The sequence below is a fragment of the Terrapene carolina genome, unplaced genomic scaffold (assembly GCF_002925995.2).
Source record: "Terrapene carolina triunguis isolate 2854851 unplaced genomic scaffold, T_m_triunguis-2.0 Scaffold97, whole genome shotgun sequence".
Lineage (NCBI taxonomy): Eukaryota > Metazoa > Chordata > Testudines > Emydidae > Terrapene > Terrapene triunguis.
In genome coordinates this window covers 15,612,900-15,640,707 of record NW_020664448.1, presented here as the reverse complement: position 1 = coordinate 15,640,707, position 27,808 = coordinate 15,612,900, and the positions used below count along the sequence as shown (strand labels likewise).

Genomic DNA, 27,808 nt, shown 5'->3' with positions numbered 1-27,808 from the left:
TTTTTAAAACTGTGTTAGAGTACCTAGACCAAAGGAAAGGTGTTCCTTTAATCAAATGAGCATATAAAGCCATATAAAATATATTTTTTAAACAATTAGGCATCATGAAAACTGTTTAACTGAGTGTGTAGCTATTGATTACAATCTCATAAGATAAAATTACTAAAATATTAATTCAAACATGAATTTGATTTTCTAATCTACAATATCTTTTAAAAAAAAATATAAACCAAAAGGAAGAAAAACATTATTTAGCTCACAAATTCTTTACAATGTAAATGATGTCTTTCAAATACATACTTCATTTGATTTTCTTGGATGTTCTTACATTCTCCAATTTTGAATAATTCTTTACGCAACTGCTGGAATTCCGCTTCCATCCCTCTCCAGAGGGCATCACGTGACTGCAGCTCATTTCTCATCTCTGAAAGTCCTGCCTCCACGTTCTAAATAAATAAATGATTAAAATGACTCAGTAGTGGCTTTAAATTCCATGGTCTTGTAGCATAAATATTCTGACATATACTTTATATTACATATTTAATATGAATTTAAGAAGCAATTTTTATTTGAAAAATTGCTTTTATTCTGAGGCCAGTTCCTATTTTGGAGTAGGCATTGCTTTTGTAAGGTTTTCAACAGTCAGTCTCTCTCTCCAGAAATGTCACTCAAAAAAAAGTTCTTTAGGTCATGCATTGCTAAGATGCGTTTATCTCTGACATATTCCTAGGAAACCTTCTGCAGTGTTATGGTAACTTCTCATTTTATTTAAGTTTTCCAAAACAGTCTCAGTTTGCTTCAGTGTGTTCTATCTAGACCATGGGTTCTCAACCTTTTTCTTTCTGAGCCCCCCCAACATGCTATAAAAACTTCACGACCCACCTGTGCCACAACTGTTTTTTCTGCATATCCAGTATAGTAAAAGCTGTATTAAATTGATAATTATACAGCTAAACACACACATATACATATATAATATAAAAAGAAAAGGATAATATACGTACAAAAATAAAAAACTGAATATTATTTTTTTTTACTTAGTGTGAAACTTGTTGTTGGTGCTGACCTGCAGGCTGGGTGGCCCAATGAGGTGACAGGGGGAAGAGGTGGCGCTCCCTCCCTGAGCCCCACCACCTAGGGCTGAAGCCCAGTTTATTTTGGTGGACCCCCTGAAACCTGCTCATGGCCCCCCAGGGGACCACGGACCCTGGGTTGAGAACTACTGTTCTAGATCACACTCTATGATGCAGGATTCAGTGGCACCATTTAGTGGTATTTTATATTTTCCTAACATTGAGGTCTAACATTTTATATCCTGGGAATCCTGAATAAGGAGAAGATTAGGTGGAGGTGAATGGCTCCAACAGACACTCTCTAAAAGCTTCCAGAAGCTTGCAGTGTATGTGACTAGATTCCACATGTGGGAACATGCAGAGGCCACTTTGAAGTAGAATCTATCTAGCTAAAACATGCACTCATTCATCTCCAAAGCTATCTGCATCTAGTCAGAGATGACAGTTTATTTATAGCATCAACTATACAAGCTTTCAAACCATCACTATTGAGCTTTGCCCTAGGACTTCTCTAGTGTTGATCCTACTTCACCTTTCATTTCTTGGAATTAAAAATGTGACAAACAACTGACATGTAAACATCATATTGTTATGAGCTTGGTGAAAGCTTGTTATGGGATTGAGACTGATAGGTGTGAACTCACCCTGACTGTAAGCAGAAGCCCCACGTAAGGCAAAAGGAGTGTGAATCTGCCCAGAAGTGAGCAAGCATGTGTGTGTGTATGTGTGTAATTACACTAATAAGCTGAGAACAGACAAGAAAAAGACAGCCTAAAGGAGCATGGTGGCTGATCCTGGAAGAAACCTGGGGAGAGACTTTTGGGTCAGAGAGTGCAGGCTGATAAGAGTGCTCTTGGTACTGTAAGCAAAAGAAGCTGTTTCCTGCTATTTGATTCCTTCTGCATTCAGAGATCACAGGACTTTGTACATTCTTTGTAAATACACAAAACTGCATCAAAGAAATACTTAACACCAATTTTTACTCCCAACTGGAACACCCATAGGGCCCCAAACTCGACTAGCTGCTTGGGTCAAAAAGGGCAACAGTATTATCCTTGAAATAATATCTATGTATAAGCCCTCATTATAACCAGCACAATTAAACTAAAATATGAGCATATAATTTGAAAACATAACTTTTGAGCAATGGCAAAAAAAACAAGTAGTGGATAAAAGAAACAAGAATGTTCCAATGGTGGTAGACTTTGCCTTTAAGATAGTATGCTAAGAAAATGTTAGTGTTTTTCATCACTTCTTTGTTTTATTTCAATACATTTAAAAGTGAAAAGAAAGCTTTTAAAGCTTCAAAAATGATCACGGAAATTTACATCTCAGAAGAGTGAATCCAGAACAGCTATTGCAAGTGAGTCCCTTCAAAGGGTTTATTCCCCCAGAAGGGGCGTCTCAGATTAGAGTGACTTTTCTTCTAACCAAAGAGGACTGTGGTTTTCTTTGCCTGAAAGGGTTGCTGAAGAGTGATGTGAAGCACTCTCTCTCTCCTGCAGGAGTTGGGCATACTGACTAAATTCTCACAGCCTTTGTTGGCTTGAGAGGGGTGGACCAAGCTTTAATTGTGTATAGGATCTCTAGCATTTCAAGTATTGTGCTACAACTCCACCACTGGGCTGGCCCTTTGTTTAAAGGGTTAAAAGCTTTAGTTAAACACCGAAGTGCATCTCTGAGCATTTCCAAGTAAAAATTAAATTTAATAAACTCTTAATAGAGGCTACAAGGACTTACTCATGGCTACCTTAGAGTTTGATTCTTTTAAGGATTGATTTTAAATGTATGAATGTATTGTCAAGCATTTACTATAAATACCAGAAATTCTGCAAGGCCTTCTAGTTTGGCTGCTGGATCCTGCATGCTTTTCAGCTACATTCCCTGTATAACACTGCCATTGCTTCCAAAGAGGCAGGAAAGATTTGGATTCCAGGAATCTGTCAGCTCCTTGTGAGGCGATAGTGAGTGGACACAAACCCAGGAAATTCTTATTACTATATTTATAATCATATAACTCCTGCTTTGGAATTGAGCAGGAATGGATATTAAATAATAAAAGCAGTAGCAAGGTTTATAATTCAAAGAACCCAGAATGCAGCTATGTTTAAACCTTCAGCAAGCCAGCAGTTTTTCTCACAAACAGTGCTTCATTTGTCCACTATGTGCCTTAACTAGACATTTTGTTTTGATAATTTCAAAATGTTTTTTATTCTAATTAGCTTAAATTTCCAACCCAAAAAGACATTTCAAACTGGAAAACTGGATTTTTTTTGTGCTGAAAATATCAAAAGAAACATTTAGACAATTTCAAAACTTTTTTTTTCTGAACTCTTCTTAATCAACTAATTAGTCAAAACCAACACTTTCCTGCAAAAAGTGTCAGTTTTGACAAATTAGTATTTTCCAAAATTTCCAGCCAACTCTACCCTGTACCTGTTCAGCTTCTTTGTTAGATGTGTGTGACTGAGTTGTCATGTAAATTCATTACTACTAGTGAATTCACTACCACCACCTGAACTATGCAGACCTGCCAAGTGTCACACACACATACAGGCCACACCTCAAATATTTCCAGACCACAGCCCAGACTGAGTTCAACAAGCTGCAGGAATGACCTTTAATCATGGCTTATGGTTGTTAAAGAACATACGAATAGGCATGTTGGGTCAGACCAATGGTCCATCCAGCCCAGTATCCTGACTTCCAACAGTGGCCAATGCTAGGTGCTTCGAAGAGAATGAACAGAACAGGGCAATTATCAAGTGATCCATCCCCTGTCATCCAGTCCCAAAATCTGACAGTCAGAGTCTTAGGGACACCTAGAGCATGGGGTTGCATCCCTGACCATCTTGACTAATAGCCTTTGATGGACCCATCCTCATTAACTTATCTAATCCTTTTTTGAACCCAGTTATACTCTTGGCCTTCACAACATCCCTGGCAATTAGTTCCACGGATTGATTGTGCATTGTGTGAAGAAGTACTTCCTTTTGTTTATTTTAAACCTGCTACCTATTGATTTCATTGGGGGACCCTAGTTCTTATGTTTTGTGAAGGTGTATAAATAAGACTTCCTCATTCACTTTCTCCACACCATTCATGATTTTATAGATCTCTATTATATCCCCCTTTAGTCCCAGTCTTTTTAATTTCTCCTCATATGGAAGCTGTCCCAAACCCTTACTCATATTTATTGTTCTTCTCTGTTCCTTTTCCAATTTTAATATATCTTTTTTTGAGATGGGCAACCAGCATTACATGCAGTATTCAAGATTGAGCATACCATGGATTTATATAGTGGCATTATGATATTTACTGTCTTATTATCTATTCCTTTCCTAATTGTTCCTAACATTGTTAGCTTTTTTGACTGCCACTGCACACTGAATGGATGTTTTCAGAGAACTACCACAATGACTCTAAGATCTCTTTCTTGGCTGCTGTGGCTCTTCCTGAGCAGGCAGCCAATTGGCCTCTGGCTCACTGCTCCCCTGTTGGATCCCAGTGGGGGAAAAAGCAGCCAGAAGGAGCAGGCAATCAATGGTGGAAAGGACAGAAGGTGAGGGGGGCCCAATACAAGCCCCAGGCAACCCACCATAGTAACCAGCCAGTCCCCCTCATCCATGCTTCCTCTCTCCCTCATTCCCAATAGGACCCAGCTCTCCCCCAACCCTTCACCACCCCACTCGGTTCATCCCAACTTTCCCAGGATACCCTCGCCAGCTCTTTCCTTCTTCCTCCCAGACACCTCCCATACTATCTTCCTGGACACTCTCACAAACATATCTTCCCTAAGCTACCACCCATCTTCCCTCATGCAATGACTTTACCCCCGTCTTCTCCCTCTTGGGTACTCCTACAAACATAGCTTTATCCAGCCTCCCTTACAATACCACAGTTACCCCATCTTCTGTCCAAACAGCCCCATAAATCTCAGATATGGCCCAGCATCTCTCAGCCACCTCCACCCATTAAACTCCCAGACCATCCCACAAATCCACCGGCTGCAGCTTACCTCCCCACCAAGGCAGCTCCAATACACCTTTCAGGCACCCACCCTCCTGCCACAGTTGCCAAGTTTTGTGATGCTTAGATGTTAAGCAGAAATGTATGTGTATATACAAATAATTTGCATACATGCAAATGACTTAATTAGACATTTGCAAATAATTTGCATAAATGTCACACATGCTTGAGTTCCAATGATTCTGGCATATCTACTCAAATGGAGTGAGACGTCCCAGGAGGAGAGGGTGAGAGGATGATCAGGGAAATAAGTAAAAACTCTCAAGAATAAAGAAAATAAATACTAAATACTACATTAAATTAAACAAAACACTATAACTAACTGAAAGTCAGAGGCAAGCTTGACCAGCTCTAACGTGGGCATGCTAAATACTCTGTCTGAGGCCTAGGTGATTGAGAAGGAACTGAAGGCAGTTTGCCCACACAGCCCTACATAGCTGGCACTGCTACCGAAAATCACACCGAACTGGAGCACCCATAGAGACCCTAGTCAAAGAAGAACTAAAAAAGATACCAGTAAGACTGTCTTCCCAAGTTCTGGCATGGAAGGCAAGCTGAGGGAAAGAAGGGTATATCGCAGATGGGGCTGCAATATATAGCACTGCAGAGATTCTGGACAGCACTGAATCCCACAAAACCAGGGGACAGGCTACCGCAACTTCGACAGGCTTCAAGGGTGGTGGGCAACCCTAATACCAGGTTGCGCTACCAGATCTGCCTATAACAAAATATATTACCATACATTTTTTCTAGATACTTAGATACAATTTCATAGCATCTTGTGTACTACTCCACGTAAGCCAGACAAACAACATTCATGAAAGCCATTGATACACAAGATACAGTGAATGAAGCTGGGTTTCTTTGGTGAAGTGTGAGGTGTAAAGTGTGAGGAATAAAACATAGACAAGAATAAAATAAATGACAGTACTGCATATCAAAAACATTTTTGTTTTCTCTTGTGTGTCATTCAAAAGATGGCACATCTGGAAGCACATTATGGGTTTTGTAAAGAATGAATGTACTTTACATAATCATCCTCCATACAAGTGTTCCAAAGGAATTTTGAAAATGTATTCCTCAATAATTAATGCTTCAACATTAATTCCTTTAGCTTTATTCAACTGTACTTATAGAGAAGAAATACCATTACTAGTCATTACCTGGCACTGTGTTTGGTACACTGTTAGTTCCTGTTGTAGTTTTAGATTTTCCTCTTGTAACTTATTCCTGTTTATTGCTATTTCATTCACAGTTGACTTTAATTTTTCAATAATGAACTCATCCCTCTCAATTTTGGATTGGCTGGAGGTAGCTACGTCTTCCTGTTTCTGGTTCTTATTGCTGATTTGGAATTGATAATTCCGCGTCTGTTTCTATAGAACAAGGAAATAATTTCAGTGAAATTCAAAAACTATATTTCCTCCCTTTGGTCCAGACCATTACCAATAAAATCAATAGCGGTCTTTTCATTAACTACAATGGGAGTTGGATAGAGCACCACAGAGAGGCTTGTGCACGCTGGAGGATTTCCTTGCTGCTTCTCCAAAGGACAAGGGATGTTCCACTCTTGTCTTTATTGGGCCTCAAATCCCTTGCCCTCAGTGGAAGAATGTAGTCGAAACTCTGAAAATTTAAGTTTGCAGAATTTCTCAAAGAGTTTTCCCTTCTTGTGCTTATTTCCCTAGAAGGGAAAGATATAGACAATAATGTGAGTAAATACTAATGTGAATGTAATGATATATTTGGACCACATATCTACAGAAAAATAATTAGTTGAGGGCAATTTTGCCCTCCAATACATTGACTTCAATAAGAGTTGTGTATGTGCATTTGAAGGCAGAAATTTGCCTTTCACTTTTAAGCTAACACCACACAATCCATATATAAAAAACCCAGTTAGTTACATAGTAACTGTGCTTCTCTGAGATGATTGCCCACATGGATCCACTCAGCTGGGGAATAATTGTACCTTCAGAATCTTCTAGAAAGTACTATTACACAGGGATCTGAGCTTAGAGTATAATGGGATTGGCCTCCAACCATCCTGTAGTCCCTTTTACTAATTAGGGAATCCTTCAACTGAAAGTTGGGGAAGGTGGGCAGTGTTTATGGATCCACAGTCACCTTGGAAAATCAGTTACTATGGTAACCACTTTCACTGTTTCAAGAATTGACCATGTGGATCCCCACTCCTGGAAGATTAACAAGCAGCAGTAACTATTCAGAAGATGGGTCTGAATTAGCTGAAAAATGACAGCAGGACTGCTCCTTCAAATTGGGCATCAGGTCTAGAGCTCACTTGAAAGAGTAATGCTGCATAAAAAAATGTACAGAGCTACAAGTAGCATATTTCATTGATGGAGGCAGTGAAAAGGCATGCTATAGATTGTCTTAAGTCCTATTTTGTGTGTTCTGATATCTTTTGGTGGCTCAACACCCGTCTAAGCTGAGGTAAACTGACCCAAGGTTTTAGCCTCATATTACACGAAGTGCTAGATCAACAAAAGTATTTAGGCACCTATCTGTCTGTGGCCATATTCAATGCCAGCATGCCTTCTTATGGCAGTGATTCGGCCTCTGTTTCTCTCAGGGCCTTCAGCTGATCTATCCAGCTTTCAATACCTTCCAGGTGATTTAGCCCTCCAGTTAGGTCACATAGCAGTTCCACCCCTCCCAGGGTACCCAAAGTTCAAAATAAATGCAAAGAAATATAAACTATTCCCTTCTCTCAGGGAGGCCCTGACAGGGAACAGTCCACCCCAGATCTTGGCCCCAGCCAGGCTTCTCCGGAAGACTGATAGCCTGGAGCCTATCTCCTGGATGGCATGGAACCTATCTTTAGGCAAGAAGGCTTTTATAGTTGTATAATCTATTAAGACTCCAAAAAATCTACCCTTTGTGCTAAAGTAGATTAAAAAATTAAAAATTGACTGACCAAGTAACTATATAAACAAAACAGTAACCCTCAAAGCCAATGAGGAAAGCACAGAGGACAACTTGCTGAACCATTGGTGGTCAAGAGGACTGGAAAGTGTGTCAAGCCACTTCAACTGTTACAATCCCAGAAATCAGTGCAAGGAAAGAAGGATGAGTGGATACATCAAACATTACTTTCTAGAAGATTCTTGAGCTTGAATTCTGGGGTCGCACTGTTCTCATGAATGGGGATCAATATAGACAATTATTGAATGAACACTAATAATTTGCACTACTTACTTTGCAAGTCTTCTTGCAGTACAGATCATCCTAATGAACTGTATATTAATAAATAGCATAGAAGAGATGCCACCTAGACAAGAACCTGAGCAAGACCCTATATGCATCATGCTTTTTTAAAGGAAAACTGAGTATACATTATTTTTCCATATTTATCTATTCCAAATATTTGTAATACTCACTTGGTACGTATTCACAATATACAAGAAAAACTTAAATGAAAATTACTCCAAGTATCAAGTATTAGTTGTTTCAGAGAGGATTCCCCTGGATTTACAGCAATTTGTGCATATTAATTCTTCTTTAGAGTCACGGTAAATTTAGCAGTGTTTTAGAAAGACAAGATGAGTGAGGTAATATCTTTTATTGGACCAATCTCTGTTGGTGATAGAGACAAGCTTTTGAGCTTACACAGAGCCCTTCTTTAGGTCTGGGAAAGTTACTCAGAAGGTCACAGCTAAATACAAGGTGGAATAGATTGTTTAGCATAAAGAGTTAACATGTAAGAGACCATTCAAGGTGAAGTGGGCAGTTAACATCTCTGCAGTCATTGAACGAAAGAGGTTAGTGGGTTATAGATTGTTGTAATGAGCCATATATCCAGTGTCTTTATTGAGTCCATGATTTTTAGTGTCTAACAAAGTTATGAATCTTTTTAAAGTGACGAGGATTCCTTTGAGGATGAGGACTGAGAGGTCAGATATGGAGTGATTGTTTTCTGAAAAGTGTTCACCCAGGGGCAATATGGTGCTTTTGTCTTTTATCATTTTTCTGTGTGAGTTAATTTGAGAAAACAATCTCATTTCACCCACATAGTTGTTATTAGGGCACTTAGTGCACTGGATGAGATATACTGCATGTTGTGATAGGCGTGTGTAGGACCTTTTTCACTAACAGAAATTAGTCCAACAAAAGATTACCTTACCTACCTTGTCTCTGTAATACCCTGAGACCAACACCGCTACAACACCATTGCAAACAAGTGTTTTAGAAACATTTTATTGTTAGTTAAAACAGCTCTTTAGCTGAGCTCATGGTTCAATTAATATTTTTCTAAAGCAGGAAGGTAGGAACTATACCTGAAATAAATTACACTTCTCAGACAATAATTTTTGTTGAGCATCTAAAGAAATGAGATGGTTTTGATATAGTGTCTCCTTCTGATCCCATTCTCTTGATTTTGCTTTAAATTCCTGAAAAAAGCAACACAAGGTCACTAAGCCTTGAAATCATTTTTCTCCAAGTTGCACTAGTGCACTCTTAATAATGAACACTCAGATTTTTTTATAGTTCTAAGAAAAGTCACTTGTGTAATTAATATATATTTATTATTAATAATGAGGGACAATCAAATCTGTGGAAAGAAAAGAAGTCAGGAAATGCAAAAAAAAGTTTTTCATTTTCTTGCAACAGGAGAAAATTCCAGCAGTTGAAAAAGTTGTTATTCTGAGCACGCTGAATAATATCCACAATAACTGAAGTAAAATGTTAGAAACATTTTTAAAGTTTCATATATCTTCAGTTGTTGTAGACCTTAGAGGCCTGATTCACCATGTGTTACTCCAGTTTTATACAGTGTAATTCTTCTGATTTCAATGGAGTTACACCAGTACAAATTAGAATAATGCAGCAGTAAGTCAGGCTCTTGGTGTTCAGATGAACAATTTCAGTGCAGAACTATATTTTTTCTTAAGAAAGTGGGAGGGCAGCTAAGGGGGAAACATTTCCTCTCTTGCCCTCTTTTGCTGCTCATTCTGGTAATGGTTTTTGTGCGGTTTTTTAAGGGGTAGGAGGAATTCCTGCCTTGAGTCCACAGAATTTAATCCCAAACCTGATTAGCAATTTCTATTATTTTCATATTTCTGTAATGGAGCTGAGTGTATTTTAGTTAGGTGTTTAAAGGTATTAGAATTTAAATATTCATAACTAGACTTTGAAGATTATACCCAATAAAATAATCAGTAGTACTCCATAGCTACTGGAGATTGTTGCTTTTTCAGTTTTGGATAAAGAATCAAAGTAACAATGCATTGATTTACACACAACCCTCCTCCCCCCTCCGCAAAAAATATCTTTAAAACCCAGACTAGGAACTTCATTTTTCCAAATGGAAATGTAGGTTCCAGAGACCCAGATAAATTTGTGCAGTTTTCCTATCTCAGTGTAATTATGAATTTTGAATAGTCAGATTCTGTTTGCTGCATATATGCCCTATGAAGCTGATTGATCCATAATTTTTCTATACTTTTACTACTGTCTGTTTCGGAATTATAAGCAAATATAAACAGCTTTTATTTCTTCACAACATCAGATACAATGCATATTCATCCGACTACAAAGTGAGGACTGCAGGTTCAAGAAACTAGTAAAGTATTGCTGAGCTTCAGTAGATTTTCAATACAGTTATTATTTTCTTAAAACTAGACTCTGCTGAACACATTCCAAGCATTCATTTTTCATACTGCATAATTTACCAACTGGTAGCACTGTGTTTCATTGTATTCATGTTCAAACCTTGGATAAGGTCATTCTCACATTAGCAGGTTCTGAGAGTGTCATGGAAGATATATATTTAGCCCTAGGTGGATGCATAAACCATGCATTACTCTAGTAGTAACAACTGTTAGCCACTCTGGTGGGCTCCAAGGCTTGACAGATTTTATAATGGTGTGGGCTTTTCCACGTGGAAGAGATAGCCACACCTCTATTGGAGGGCTGGTGATATGCCCTATCAGGCAGGAACAATCCTCTGTAGGTGGGAGGAGTTAATCCTATGCTCTGTGTTATGCAAGAAGTCAGACTAGATAATCAAAATGGTCCCTTCTAGTCTTGAAATCTATTAAAACTAATTAATAGTGACCATAACATGAAAAGCCTAGAACATCCCCCTGAATGCAAAAATTCTTCTGAACCATTCCCTTATTGAATAATATGTCCCTCAGAGATCAGGGACGGAGTAACTGTTTCTTTCAAATTTAAATTTATGAGCTGGCTGATCTATATTAACAGGACTAAAAACAGTATTAATAAAATTAATGCCTTTGAAGAACAGAAAACACTGTCAACACACAGTTCTTTCCATATTGTATACAGAACACAGTACATGCTTATGGGATTTACAGCCTGAAACTGTAAACCAAGTATGAATCCTGAAGATATACTAGGTCTACTATAACAGCAAAATATACTTACTTCCAATTTCTGGTTTAAATTGCGCAGTTCAAATGGAGTTTCCAGATTTTCTGCAAATATTTCTTTACCGTGAACCCTATCTTGTTTTATCTGGTGTAACTGTAGTTTTTCATAGCTTTGTGTCAGTTTACAAAACTAAAAATGAAAGGAGATATGAATATTAAGAATATGTGACACTCTTCTATCTCAGATAATCTTTTCTTTAAGTCATAATTGGTAAATGCAGTGAAGCTTAAACATTCTAATTAGTGAATCTCTGTAACAAAGCACCAGTTATTAAAACTAAATGATTAAAGACGAACAAGACTAAGCTTTCATATAACCCTGAGTGTTTATTAACTGCCCAGTTAAACACAGATTTACTTCACAGTTGTTTTTTTCTGTTGAAATTTTGTATGGCACTTTTGTTTTTAACCATGTAAAATCAATTCTTGTACTGTTTTACATTTGTTTAGTGCCATCTTGTGTTGACAATTTTTAAAAGTACTTCAGTAACCAGAATAAGGGATTAACTGGTTTATATCCATTTATTCATGAAGACGTTTAGCAGTTTAAGGTATTTAAATGCTTAATTTTAACATAAAAACTGTTGATATATTAGGGATATGGTGGTTTCATTACCTTGGGATCATCAGGTACCAAATAATACCAAATATAACTCTGCATACTGATACCTATAATGAAGGGATGGCTCTGGAGCCATGGAAAGAACAGGGAGGTAGACAACAGGAGGACAAAGAACAACTCAGGTGCTGGGTACAAGACGGAAGAAGGTAAGCTAAGCAGCAGAAGACACTGGTGACAGGGTAGAGGGAGGGAATCAGGCAGTAGCAGGAGGATTCTCAGAGGGTTTGAGGTGAAAGGAACTGGGCCATACTTAAAATGGCCATTGTCACCACATTTGCCAATATTTTACAATTTTTACCATGGACACTTCTCCAAATAATCTGGAAGTCTAGTAGCTGCCAGTCCCTCAGCCACCAGAGTTTTGTGTTTACATTCCACTGAATTTTAGCCCTAAATTAATGTTAATCTTAATTAGCAGGGCCTCAAGATTAACACCCTATATTATTATGATATATTATTTTTCAGCACTCAAAAGTATGCTAGGCCCCATGTCTCAACCCTGAAGAATTCACAGTGTAGGTTTAGGTATGACACACAAGTGAGGGCAGTAAACAAACGAGGGGAGTGGAAGAAATGAGGTCGGAAAAGGATTACACTAATCAGATCATGTGGCTACTTAGTTTAGGCATGTGTATAAACTGATACATCTGGGGTAGGGAGGCTTTATTGTTGGACCATATCAGGAAATTTCTGTATTAGAACCATAAAGCGTATGTGTATAACAAGTTTGAGGCCAAGAGAGACAAGGGGTAAGATTGAATTCAATTGAATTCCCCACAGTTTAGGCCTCTTGCTTTTCCATTTCTGTGTCTCTCCCTCTCTGTGAAAAACATGCAAGGCCAAACTGCTAATTGTGTTAACACATCCTAAAACAGAAAGTCTGTTCTCAAAAACAACTGTAATTGTTTTCAAAACAGAACACAGCTTTTAACTTGTTTGCTATATATGTTAAAGTTTAAGTAGATTTGCAACATCCTGAGAGTTGCTAGAAGTTAAGAAATAGTAAAGTAATAAGTGATAAATGCATGTTAAAATAGAGGATGTATGTGAATGGATGCTTGATTTAGAGAAAGAATGAATGGTCAGGGAAGTGCCAGCCTAGGAATTACAACTTCAGTCTCGATTGCCTGAAGAATGCGCAGACTAGAGATAACCGGATGACCCCTGGAGGGCAGGCTGGAATCCACCCAAGTGCCCTCCCCCCCGGATGGAGGGCTGAAGACTCCGAGAACAAGATAACACTTAGGTTTCAGAGTAGCAGCCGTGTTAGTCTGTATCCGCAAAAAGAACAGGAGTACTTGTGGCACCTTAGAGACTAACAAATTTATTAGAGCATAAGCTTTCGTGGGCTACAGCCCACTTCTTCAGATGCATATAGGATGGAACATATATTGAGGAGATATATATACACACACATACAGAGAGCATGAACAGGTGGGAGTTGTCTTACCAACTCTGAGAGGCCAATTAAGTAAGTGAAAAAAAACTTTTGAAGTGATAATCAAGATAGCCCAGTACAGACAGTTTGATAAGAAGTGTGAGAATACTTACAAGGGGAGATAGATTCAATGTTTGTAATGGCTCAGCCACCCCCAACCTAAAGCAAATACTCACCAGCAACCACACATCACTGAACAAAAACACTGACCCAGGAACCTATCCTTGTAACAAAGCCCGATGCCAACTCTGTCCACATATCTATTCAAGTGACATCATCATAGGACCTAATCACATCAGTCATACCATCAGGGGCTCGTTCACCTGCACATCTGCCAATGTGATATATGCCATCATGTGCCAGCAGTGCCCCTCTGCCATGTACATTGGCCAAACCGGACAGTCTCTACACAAAAGAATTAATGGACAAAAATCTGACATCAGGAATCATAATACTCAAAAACCAGTGGGAGAACACTTTAACCTGTCTGGTCATTCAATGACAGACCTGCGGGTGGCTATCTTACAACAGAAAAACTTCAAAAACAGAAACTAGATACGATCAACTTAGGATTGAATAAGGACTGGGAATGGCTGAGCCATTACAAACATTGAATCTATCTCCCCTTGTAAGTATTCTCACACTTCTTATCAAACTGTCTGTACTGGGCTATCTTGATTATCACTTCAAACGTTTTTTTTCACTTACTTAATTGGCCTCTCAGAGTTGGTAAGACAACTCCCACCTGTTCATGCTCTCTGTATGTGTGTGTATATATATCTCCTCAATATATGTTCCTTCCTATATGCATCCGAAGAAGTGGGCTGTAGCCCACGAAAGCTTATGCTCTAATAAATTTGTTAGTCTCTAAGGTGCCACAAGTACTCCTGTTCTTTTTTTGAAGATAACACTCAGAGATTCAGTCATCAGGGATGTGCCACTTGCTGTTTGAAAATCACCTCAAACAAACATCAGCAGAATGAAGCAATTCCCATAGACTTGTATAAGGACAAAATCCTATAAGAACAGACTCTAAAGACTGAAAATTTTGAGTCCGGTTCTGCAACCACCCTCCAGGAGCATCGGATGCGCATCTGACAAGGACTCAGCTCCACCCTCATGTGTAGACTACCTGGCCAGTACTCTGCCATGAGCAACCTCTAAGCTGGTAATTATACCAACTCTGCAGAACTTGTATGAATGAATGTGTGAATGAATAAGGAATGGTAGTGAAATAATATTGAATTGCATATCCTAATTTTTCTCTCTCGCTCTGTATTTACAATAAATGTGGCGTTTTGCCTTGCCCACTTTATAAGATCCTGTTGGTATTATTTTATTAGTGTAACATAATACTCATCTTCTTCAGGACAGAATTGCGCTTTTAGGAGGGATCTGAATGAGGAAAGAGTGAGTGGTAGCTTAGTGAATAAGAATTTGAAGGATGTCCCACGCAAAGAGAGGCATGAAAGAAGGCAAAGAAGCAGAAGAAGGAGAATGTAATGAAGGGGGCATTAAGACTGGCATGTCTGGCAGAACAAAGGAAGTCGCAGAAAGCAAAGGGGGCAGGTGGCAATTGAAGTCAGGAGAGAGTGATGTAGGGCTTTACAAGCCAGAACAAGAAGTTTGCACTTCATACATGTAGAGCAATAAGAAATCAATGAAGAGATTCAAAGAGGGGTTGAAATGGTCTGAGTGCTGGATAACAAAGAAAATTTTGGCAAGCTGGGACCCAAGACCAGAGAGAAAGAAATTATGCTAGTTGGTGTTGAAGATGTTCAGAGTGTAAACAAATAATCTGACTGTTGTTAAGATGGATAGGAATGGTCAGATTTTTTAAAAATATTATGAAGGGAACAGGTAGGATTTGCTCATGGCTTGGATTTGCAGAAGAAAGAAATACGCTCAAGGGCACAATTGTCATGAAAGATTACATTAATTATTCATTATTCATTAATTATTATTATTTCTTATTTATTATTATGAGGAAGTTCTATGGCCTATTTTATATAGGAGGTCATACTACACAGTCACAATGGTCCCTTCTGGCCTTGGAATCTATAAATCTATGACCGCCAAGTTGTGAGTCTCAGTAACAGAGAAGATGGTGAAGTTGTTAGCAGAAACAGAAAATGATGGCAGTGGAGAGCATTTGGAGAAAAAATGTTTAACTTGAGATGATGGCAAGCCATACAAGATACTACAGCGATAACAGGAAATATGATAATGTAAGGCAGGATTTAGATCTGATGTAATTTATGGATTATTTAATTGTAACAAAATCCACCCCACAACTAGTGCTAAAAAAATAGTTACTTACTGGTACAGTAACTATTGTTCTTCGAGATGTGTTGTGCACATATATATTTCACTGTAAGTGTAAGTGCGCCCAATGCAGTTGAGCCAAAGACTTTTGCTAGCATTATCACCAGGCAGCACAACAGGCAGCATTTGCTCTCCTCGTGCTCAGAGTGATGGCATAAAAGGGGTGTGACCGCAGCTTCCCTCTCTGTTCCTTCACACCACTGCCTATCTAATATCCGAAATAGTGGGGAAGGCAGGAGGATTGAAGAATGTATATGTGCACAATACATCTTGAAGAACAACAGTTACTGTACAGGTAAATAACTGTTCCTCCTCCTACATGATTGTGCACATATGCAATCCATTGTACACAACAAGGTAGTGTTGGCCACACTGATGGCCACTTTGAGCGATGTTCAGGCAGTGAGATGTCCTTCAGAGATCGTGGCCAAGAACTGTTCTTTGTATTCTTCACGCAATTTTGTCCCCCAATTTGGAAACTGCTCACCAGTTAATAAAGGTATATTTCAACAATAGTGCCTGATAATTCAACACCCTCATCTGAAGAAGCACAGTGATATAGGCCGATTGATAGTGCCAGAAAGGCACTATAAATCCAATCTTTTAAACTTATCCTTTGAAGTGGCCCTAGGATGAGACTGCTTTGAACACTCATTGGCTACCATAACCACAAGGGATTCTGGGACAGGGTGGGTGAAGAAATAATCAAATTCCTGCTGGGAAACCTGATAACACCTGTCCACATATTTAAGAATGGGCAGGACGGAGGCCAGCATCTGCCAGAGGTTCTTCGCAGGTTCCAGAAAGGCTTCATTAATGGGACGGACAACCCTTCTTGTGGTAGGTGTTTGTAAGATATCAAAAAACTTGTGTAGGTGGTCTTACACAAGCTCTTCCTGCAATCCTAGAGATGTGGCCATGAGGTCCTGAAACACTTTAAAGCCCTCTATTGGGGGTGGGGTGGGGAGGAGGGTGATGTTAACTGTGGGGTGATGGCCTTATGCATCAAAGAAGATGAAATATTGTGATGGGAACACCTAGGTGTTCTTTTCTTGCATCTTTTTCTGTGGGCTTCAGCAAAGGAGGGGATTGAGGGATGGTAGGAGGATCCTCCCTTGAAGTCTCCAGAAAGGGAGAATGCAATCATCTCCTACACTGAGACTCCAACAGTGGTCTAGACAGTCTTGGGGCAGTCCAAGATGCGCAATAAAGCCAACGGGGGATTCCACTCTTTGAACTGCCCATGAGGGTGATAGGCATAATACATGGACTTCCTTGTAAAAATGCCAATCTTGCCCCTTGATTCTGGCATCACTAGAGTGTGACCTAAAAGGAGACCCGAAAGATTGTGGAGGAAATACAGGTCTATCATGGTCCAAATTTGAAGAGGCGGTATAACTCTCCTTAGTGAATGGACGAGCATTCCACTTGGCATTCGTGGAGGTCTCAATGTCAGCAAAACCTGGTGCTGTCCTTAAGGTACTGACATAGAGGATGTATATGACGGAGCTGGTGGAAGCAGGCAAAATGGTCGGAAGGCAAAAGAATAGGTCAGTGTCAGTGGTGCTGACAGTGCCGTCATTGAGGGTTGTGATGAAGAAGCCAGTGGAAGTGAGGAATCTGTGATTGTAAATGATGCTGGTGGCACTGACCTGGGGGAGACTGTAAGGTAAGGTAAGAGGCAAGTGTTCTGCTGCAGGTGCCGGGGGTACTGGACCCAACAGTGCTGGGAACAAATATGTTTTTTATAACAGTGATGACCGCAAGCTCAATGGCACCAGTGGAAACAGAGTTGACAGTGCCACCTCAGACAGCGCTGGTAAGTGTCAGTATTTGTGACCTGACCTTGACGTGACACTGGAGGACTCATGTGGGGTGCAGAGTGAAACTTCAACTGCCTCTCAGATAAAGAAGAAAGTTTAAAATGTTTCAAGGAGGCCACCGGAGAAAAAGAAGAGCAGCATTTTGTCTTAGACTCTGGGGCAGCTGGAGGGGTGCTCCTTGTGGCCGAGCTGTTCGTTCTCTTGTGATCAGGGTCATGCACTGCGGAGGGAAGCATTATTTCTTTTATAAGATGCACTTTGAGGTGGAAATCCCAGTTTCTTCATCCTCATAGGAAAGGGGGTACAGATAGGACATTTGTCCCTCACACACCCCTCACCTATGCAAATTAGGCAGCTTTTGTGCCTATCTGTAACAACAATCACAGCCCAGCATGTGGCACATTGTTTGAATCTTGGGGATTTGTTCCTACTGAATTCCTAAATAAAAGGACTCTATCTAATAAACTAAATTATGCTAAGGCTAACTATAACCAGAACCTTGTACAATTAGAGAAATCTCTGACTAGTGGCTGGTTAACTGAAGCTGAAGAGTGATGGGGAGCTCCAATTCTTGCTAGAGATGGTAAGAAGGAACTGAGAAAGATGTGGTGGCCATGCCCCTTTTATGCCTTTTGTTTCTGAGCATGAGGAAAACAGGGCAGCATAAGCCACTTGGTGGTAATGGTAGCAAAGGTCTCCGACTCTAGTGCACTGGATGCACTTATACCTACTTACACTTATATACTGTGGAATATATATGTACAGAATCACTAGAGGAAAACTAGAGTTCTTTTTTTCACTGTCTAATGCTTAACTTCTCAGTAATCACACCAAGATGTAAATCTTGTATCTATATTTACAATGCAGGGAAACATTGTAAGTTACAAAAACAGCTTTTGTTTCATAACTGTTTTCTTAAAAGACTGAAAGTGGTAATTAGTTGACAACCAAAACACTCTCAGCTTATTTACAAAGCTGTTTGTTTGTCAGATCAATTTCTCCAACCAAATACAGGCAAACACAGATAAAAGAGAAGACTGAGGAAGGGAAATGGAAGTTTAAAAAAGAACAGATGCTCCATTTTATGGTCTGGTGGTATGTGGGTAAGGAATGTTGTCACCATCAGATCAAAATTATAGTTTTTTACTTGGCCACGCCAAGTCCGAGGTCCATCTGAGGTTTTACTGGAAGGCTGATTTGTTGAAGAGGTCTGGTTGTTGGACAAACTATGTCTACATTACAGAGCTTATGCAGGCACAGGCCCCTGGTGTAGATGCAGCATGTGCTGACAGGAGGAGTTTTTCTGCTGGTGTAAGAACACCACCTCCCCAAATAACATTACCTATGCCAACAGAAGCACTCCTCTGTTGGCATAGTTGCATCTACACTGGGGGTTTTATCAGCAAAGCTATGTCATTAGGGTGTAGCTTTTTTCACACCGCTGACTGACATAGCTATGCTGGTATAAGTTTTAAGTATAGCCCAAGCCTTTGTTTCTTTCCCTTTCCCATTAGCAGAAAACATTGAAGACACCATCAGATAAGAAAGAAAAGACCAAATCTAGGACTGTCTAGGCTACATTTTTAAAATCTGAGAAACACTATGGACTGAAGTTCAGTTAACCTGACACCCATTAGACTCATAGCTAAGAGTGGAAAACAGAGAAAAACAGAGAAAAAGGACAGACATGGAGCAAACAAAATAATCAAAAAGCAAAATGAATCCAACCTGATGCCTCCTCTTCCAGTTCCCTCTGGTTTTTATACCTCCTCTCTCATGGAAAACTACCAATCTGTTCATAGCTGGAACTATGAACCTGAAAACTATGAACCTGAAAGCTGTTTCCAGAGCTTTCCAGTAGCCTTCATAACACAAATAATCTTAACTTAAAAACAAGACAACCTTGAGCAATCTAAAACACGTCAACATAAAGACAGTTCTCACATCAAGATTCCCTGTGTGCAATCATCTTCTAATTATCATGACCCTGATTAAGTGATTTTAGCCCTTTAAGGTACTTAGTCCATAGTCCACAGGTTTTACATCTGGCAGAGGCTCTTTCCATGTCCTTTGATCACATTGTCACAATAAGTCCAGTGTGGAGAAGTAGATTCAGAGTTCTCCTTATAGAAATGATAATTGAACCCATGAAAGTGGATATGGTCACCCAAAATTAAAAAGTGTGATAATTTACCATTCACAAATCCATGAAGACACATCTATTAAATTATACATTAGAAACATTTTTTAGAAAATAGTTAAGGATAAAATTTTTACATGTAGATAACACAAATTGAACGAGTACAAAAATACTTCATATTTATCAAACCAAATTCTCAACACAAAGTAAGTCTTTAAATAATTCTAAAGAAATATTAGCTGATATGATTAGAAATGGAAATATAAAGTAAGTTTAGAAAACTGTTCAAAATCTACAAAACTAACCTGAAAATATTGAACCACTGTAAAATACTGAATCTGACTTTTTCCTTACTTGAGACTTCAGTGCTTGAAGTTGAGCTTCGAAATCCTGAGCCATCTCATATTTAGTCTTCTGCAAGCTGTCTAACTTCTGTCGAAGTATCCCTACCTACATTTAGAATAAACATTCAATTTTACTTTTTCCAAATAATTCCTAAAAGGTTAATATTTAACATAGACAAAATTGTAAATAGGACTGGTGCCCGTAAGGTAAATATTTTTATTGTACGTATTTTAACAAGCTATTAAAAAGTAAAATTAGATACCACAAAACTAAATTGCTTAAGTTTGAGATTTTGTACCCAAAAAGTCCATTGCATATTTACATTATCATTTGATTATAGCATTATATAATTGTGTATTGAAAGATCTTGTCTTAGGAGCAATTCCTTAGACCACCACCTGACCTGAGTAGCTGAGTTGAGAACTGGGCAGATTAACATCTGCGTGAAATTTTTGCTGGACTAGCCTCATAAATAAGCAGCGCCCATCACTCATTTAAGGCAACAATGAACCTCTTTACATTTTTATCTTTTCATGTGCATGTTTATGCATTACTTAAAAACAAAAACAAAACACAAAAACAAACAAACAAACATCCCGCTAAAATGAAACAAACTCACAAGCATCGTGGCAACAAAATGTAGGTAAATCTGAATAACAGAAGGGGTTGCCATTGTGGATAGTGAAAAAGGTAAAATAGAACCTTACTGCACAGATCATCTTTCATGTGTGTATAGAAAATCACACCTGCTTTCATTAGTGACAAAACAATTTTTTTTGCTAATTTTTACTCCTATTAACTCTGCAGAGCCAACATAGCCAAGAGTTCGCAAGATGGATTTTTGTTCACATTTCTTTACTAAACTTGAATTACACAAATGCAAATTGTTGGGAGACACGAGGATTGCACTATCGTCTCTCAATGTATACCCAGTAGATATGACTGTGCATCTGTACAGTGTCTAGCAGAAAGGGTGTCTGATCTTCGATCAGTAATCCTAGGTGGTACTGCAATATAAATAGTAATAATGATGGAGTTGCCAAGGTGTAAATGAAGGCCTAATTTGGCCTGGAGAACCTTTATAATTAGTGAGAATGCACAAGAAGGAAAGAACCCATTTTGACTTTAAAATCCCAGATTGAATTAGCTGGGCTGGCATTTAGAAAAACCATCAAATCAACTTTTTACTTGTAAACAGTGGACATATATGAACTGGACATAATTGAGACACACTAAATATTGAGTATCAGAGGGGTAGCCGGGTTAGTCTGAATCTGTAAAAAGCAACAGAGGGTCCTGTGGCACCTTTAAGACTAACATCTGAAGAAGTGAGGTTCTTACCCACGAAAGCTTATGCTCCCAATACTTCTGTTAGTCTTAAAGGTGCCACAGGACCCTCTGTTACTAAATATTGAACTGCTCAATGACATTTTTACAGTAATTTTTTCAGAGCAGAACCACATTTTAATACAAAATATCAGAGATCATTACTGATCTTTAAAGAACTTGTTCTGTATTCTGATGTGATACATGAACAGGCATATTTATAAAGCATGCTATTAACTAACTCCCAGAATTAAATGCTTTCTTTATAGGAGATGGTATTCATGTACGTACCTCTTGACCTTTCAGATCCAACTTGCTTTGGGCATTTGCTAATTCTTGATCCCGGACATCCATTCTTGCCTCTAAAGCTCGCACCTTCCTTTCCCATTCCAGTTTCTTGTTGTTTACCATGATGTCAATTTGGTGGATTAATTCCTGAAGCTCAGCTTCACATGGAGAAGCTCTAATAATAAAAACACAAATTTTCCAAATATAGATTTAGAGACAAAAAATATTTTTATTCAGATTACTGTAACTTATTTACTCTCATAGAAATACCAGGTCTTTAGAGGTGGGGGCAGAAGGGGAGGAGCCTTAAAGCTAAAGGATGACTTCAAACATAGACAGAATCCCAGTTCATGATTCTTACCTTAGCTTGAAGTTAGGGTCGGAGGCTACAGTGTTTTTTTCAAAGCCCTTACGCATGGCAGTTCCAGCATGTATTCTGGACTTCCTATCAAGTATAAATACCTTATAATACTTCCTGATTATAGTCTACCATCCATTTAGTATGTTATTTGAACAGGCAGTGGACTACTGTGGAAGAATCAATGCAACAATAGTAGCCACACAATAGTGCTGCCATATGAACAATATATAGTTAAATTAGCAGCTTGTGTTCATTATTTTTTGTCAAACGGATATTTCCCCCTGTAGATCTGATAGTAGGTCATATAAATAACATGCTTTGCTGAATAGTAAACTTTCATTTCCACCAAGTTCCATCTCTCAAAATCCCAAGTGTGGAGAGTTCAAAACTACATGCTGCCAGACCTGGATTTGGTCATACAACCCATAGCTAATGTAATGGTTCCCAATCTTTATTTTCTGGAGCCCTAAGAAGGGCTGTCAGATAGTGCTTCCATCCCTATGTCTCTATTCTATATTGTTTAGACCATACCCATTACCGTGGTATGTGGGTGCCTTCCAGAGTGAAGGATAAACAGGAAGACCAGCATCTGTCCTATGAGATTTCTTCTCCATTCACCCTCTCATATGGAAAAGTTATGTCTTTTTCTTTAACTATGAACCTGATTCACTGCTGCATTATTCCAATTTTACACAGGTGTAACTTCATTTCTGTGGATTTATTCCAGTGTAAAACTAGAGAAATACTGTTGTGAGTCCAGCCTTACCAAAAGAGAGCAACTAAAAAATTAGCGTGGTCAAGCTTGATAAGCCAGCTGAAGGGAATATTTTGACTGAACCCTTCTATTAATTTGGGCATTTAAACAAAACCTACCCTGAAAATCCTACAAGGAAAGACTTAAATTAGCTGAGTATTTAGAAAGCTTGCACATAGCAAGCACAGATATCCCTACCCAAAAGAAAAGGTGGTTATTCTAATTATTCAAGGGGAAACAGTTAACTCTATCACATATAAGTGAACTGATATTTTCAGAAACAGATTAACTATTTTAATATATAAACATTTTAATTAGAAAAGCTTGATATATTAACAGCATTATTTTTTGTTATAACATCAGACACTTAGATAAGTTTAAAAAACACCTGGTTTCAAGCAGGTTAATTTTTCACTGATGTGATTAGCATCTCTGAATAGTATACAGACTGTGCTCTTCACATAGTGCAGTAGAAAGTGACAGACACTGGGTATATCTAGGAGCTGGTGGTGTAATTTCCAGCTTGGATATACATACCTGCTCTAGCTCTGATTGAGGTAGTGTGCTAAAATAGAAATATAGCCCTGGTGATGTGAGCAGCAGGATGGGCTAGCCATCTGAGTACAATCCCATCTGAAACATAGATACATACTTAAGCAGCTAGACCATCCTGCCAATTGCAACGCTGTAGTGACACTACTGTTTGTAGGGTGCTAGCTTGATCACAGCTGGAAATTATACCTCCTGCTCTGGTGTAGACATACCCATTGTCTTCCCAATATCAGACTGAAGCAATCATTCAGATCCTGCAGTCCTAGTACAGAAATAACTTCCAGAATGTCACCAAAACAACAAAAGTATTTTAGAGGTCTTTGTGACCCATTGTTTGACCAATGTGAAGGCCAAAAGGTTGTTAAAACTAAGTCTAGTTAACAAGACTGCTAGTTATTGACTTTCCCAGTCTGACTGGTAAAAGAGCTCAAGCAACAAAGCATCTCCCTATTAAATCAACTGTTTTACTTTCACTAAAAAGAGAAAAAAGACCAGTCATGAGAAAATATCCTCTTCAGGAGATGAAGAAACCTTTTTCCATTGTACTTGTGCTGTTCCTAAAAGCAGAGTTGCACAATATCTTCAAACACAAAGTAGTAAGGTTTCCAAACCTTTGAAGTTAAGTTTGAAATTTATCCTTTTCAACAGGACTCCTTTGACACTGATGAATGACATTTTTACAATGTTACTTCCAGGTCATGACTTTTCATAAGCAGGAAGGCTATTTACTGTCGAGAGATTTGAACAGAGACTAACTAGCCCTGTATTTACATTCCTGAACTGGATATTAAAGGCAGTAATCAGAAACTCAGTATTTGTTGCCTTCTGGATTAAAAGCAAGTCAGGATATTATCTCATTTTTAAAATTTATTTAAACATTTTCAATTATTATCCAAACATTAAATCGAACGTATATTTGAGAAGGACTACACCTCTTAACCATTTTTATAACTGTTTATTTAAGAAGGTTTACAATAATTGCCATATAAATATCAGGAATAAAACATTAATATTACAACACTGGGCTTGTATTTTTGTTTAGAGAAACATTATGCAATGATATAATAGTGAACATCTCTCTATTTAGCAGGATGTTATCATATTACAAAGTGAGCCTCTTACCACCAGCCTGTCTTGTTTCTGGTGATTTTATTAAATTGAATGAAACAACTGACTACTATTTATCAAACCAGGTGTCTCTATCAAACATTAATATTCCAAAAAAATTGGACAGGCATGGTAGTTTCTTTGCAGGCAAATGTACATTGTCTGAGTATTGAATAAATAGTAATCAAGTATCTAAGCATCTGTCTTCTATTTTACTAGGGTATGTAACTGAAGGTTAATTTTTCCATAAGAACATCCTCCCTTATTTTTTAGGACCACTTCTCTAATTTTGTGCTGTGTTTCTTTTCTCAATGAGAGGCTATCAGTAGCCTGGAATCTAGTAGCACATGAGTGACTAATTCTTCATTTCTTTGAGTGAGACCATTTCTACCATGAAGCCCCAATGATTTTTAATATTTCATTACTAATTGCATCCCAATACTCTCTAATGACTGGAAATGTCCATCATGCATAAAATCTCCTCTTTCATCACAATTTCTCCAACATTTCCTCTGTTCAATGTCTCTTTCCATTTTAACCTGACTGGTGCAAGGTACCACTGAAACAGGATCTTAAATAAATTTTCTTTTATTGTACTACAAACTGAAGTTTCTGGTCATCTTCTTTTCCAGATCAAAGCCCATTCCTTTTGAGTAATTTGTCTATCCAAATCCTTTTCCTCTGGTGCATATATAAACCATATTGCTTTGTTAGGAAAGATGTCAGGAGGTCAGACTAAATGATCTTGTGGTCCTTTCTGTCCTTAAATTCTATGACTCTATTCAAAGATTGATATAAATTAGTTAGATTTTTTCTTTCTAATTGACCAGAAGCCATTGTGTCTATGAAAGTTAGCTTTCTGTATAAAATAACTTTTCTAGAATGTTGTGAAGCATAGGCTGGGATCCACAAAGGTATTTAGGCTCCTAACTTCCATTGCGGTTGTTCCATGGCCCAATCAGCACACAGCTGCAACCCATGTGACATCCTCAGGGCCATAAAGGTAGTATATATATTAGAGAGCTGCATATGCAGTCCACAGTGGTAAATAGATTGAGAACCACTGTTCCATTGATTTCAAAGGCAGTTAGGAGCCTAAATATCTTTGAGGATCTGAGCCATAATGCCTAACTTGAGGGCACTGGTACCATGGGAGAGTGGGACAGTTAAAGATCAAGGCAGACAGAGACATTCCAGAACCAGTGGATATGAAAAGGGTATAGCTGATCTCTGACTTGCTTATGGTATCAGGCAGGGCATCAAACTCCCAAAAATACAAATAGTAATCCACTGTAAACAAGTACTGTTTTTCCTTGAAGGTAAATAAGTCCACTCCCACTTTTTCTTATGGTCAGGCGGGCAGCTCATGTGGTAACAGTCTCTTTCTGCAAGTGGTTATCACACAAACAACAGGTGTCACACCCATCTATCAAATGTATTCATTCCTGGCCAGTAAACATACTCTTGAGCCTGTCTAAGACAGCTGTCATGCCCAGCTGTGAGGCATATTTTTTTTATGACATCCCAATGCAATGAGGTGGGGACAATAGCTCTCTTCCTCAAAATATAATTATATCCTGCAACTCAGCTCATCTTTAATTTGAAAATACGGTTCTGCTCCTACCAGTAGTTAGCTTATGTCTTCTGGCCACCCTGCTAGTATTGCTGTCTTGACTGCCTGTAATTGGATTTTTTTCATAATGTCTTTGATTTCCATCAGCTTAACCTAGAAGATAGTGCAGCAAGTTAATGGATTTAATATCCTGATTTCTCTTCCCCCAACTCCCTGGTGCTGGGTATATATGACCTGCTCAGGGTGTCAGCTAACACCAGTAATTGTTCTGGACAACATCTGATCTCTACCTGGTAGTGCTGGATGTGCATCAACATGAACTGCAATCTCTTTGGAGCACTAAGAATGGACTTTGCCATGACTGTCTCTAGGAATTTTGTGGTCTGATTGCACTATTAATGAGTGATCATAAGTGTGCTGATGGAATCACTCAACCCCAAATACAACAATCACAAACTCTTTTTCTATTTGGGCATACCCATGTTCAATCTCTGACAGGGCTCTGTAGGCATAAGCAACCGGCTGCTCCTGTAAAAGAGCTACACCCAAACCTTTCTCCAATCATCACACTGGAGTGTCAGTGGCTCTCCTAGCATCCATTATAATTTATTTCAGTATGTTAAATGCTTGCTGTTGGGAACCTGCCCACTCAGCATCCTGCCTTGTGAGTTGATGTATTGGTTCCACTGCTGCAGACAGGAAGGGAGAAAAACTGGACAGAAAATGTATCATTCCTATGAGCTATACCTCTTGCATATTCACTGGCACAGGCATGTCTCTGACTGCTTTGATCTTGTTAGAATTTGCTTTCAGTCCCTTTGCTGTGAGCAGATGTCCCAAAATATATATCACCTCGAGCTCTTTGAGTTGCATTTTTCTGGCTGAATTTTATGTTCTTGTCCTTGTATTGCTGTAGAAAAGCCTGTAGTTTTCTGTCATGGTCTTGTTCAGCTTCTGTTTCATTGCTCCTTTCACCTATACTGAGGATATCATCTGCAATTATTTTAACCCAGGCAGTCATTCCAGGGTCCCGTCTAGAACACGTTGGGTGCTAGGCTTATGCCCACCAGCATGCACAGTATTCTGTAGCAATTAAATGGTGTTGCGAAGGTGTCAGCATGTTGGAATTTTTATCCAGGTTTATGTGCCCAAACCCATTCCTCACATCATATACCATAACGATTCTGGCTTTGGAAAGTTCTGGCAAAATTTGATCAATTGTGGGCAGTGGATAGTGGCATCTTTTCAATGCCTGGTTCACTGGCTTTGGGTCTCTGCAGATGTGTAATTTGCCTGTTGGCTTCTTTACCACCACCATGCTGCTTACCCAGGTTCTAGTGGCTTCTACAGGTTCTATGATACCCCTGCTCTGCAGACTTTCAAGCCTCTTCAGTACTGGATGGCACAGTGTCACTGCAATTTTCCTTTTGTGGTAAGCACACAGGTTAGAATATAAAAAAAAACCAAGGTTAGAATATCAGGGTTGGAAGGGACCTCAGGAGGTTATCTAGTCCAACCCGCTGCTCAAAGCAGGACCAATCCCCAGACAGATTTTTTGCCCCAGATCCCTAAATGGCCCCTCAAGGATTGAACTCACAACCCTGGGTTTAGCAGGCCAATACTAAAACCACTGAGT

At 38.8% G+C, this 27,808-nt stretch overlaps 1 protein-coding gene across 1 annotated transcript in view; it reads right to left on the bottom strand.

Annotated features, from left to right (window-relative positions):
• DEUP1 (deuterosome assembly protein 1) overlaps nt 1-27,808 on the bottom strand; it is a 74,142-nt gene that overhangs the window by 35,115 nt on the left and 11,219 nt on the right. Inside the window, 6 exon segments of the mRNA XM_026651682.1 lie at nt 301-446; nt 6,266-6,478; nt 9,401-9,514; nt 11,514-11,648; nt 20,221-20,316; nt 21,829-22,000. Of these exon segments, the coding sequence (XP_026507467.1) occupies nt 301-446; nt 6,266-6,478; nt 9,401-9,514; nt 11,514-11,648; nt 20,221-20,316; nt 21,829-21,948 (824 nt within the window). The 5' untranslated portion in view covers nt 21,949-22,000.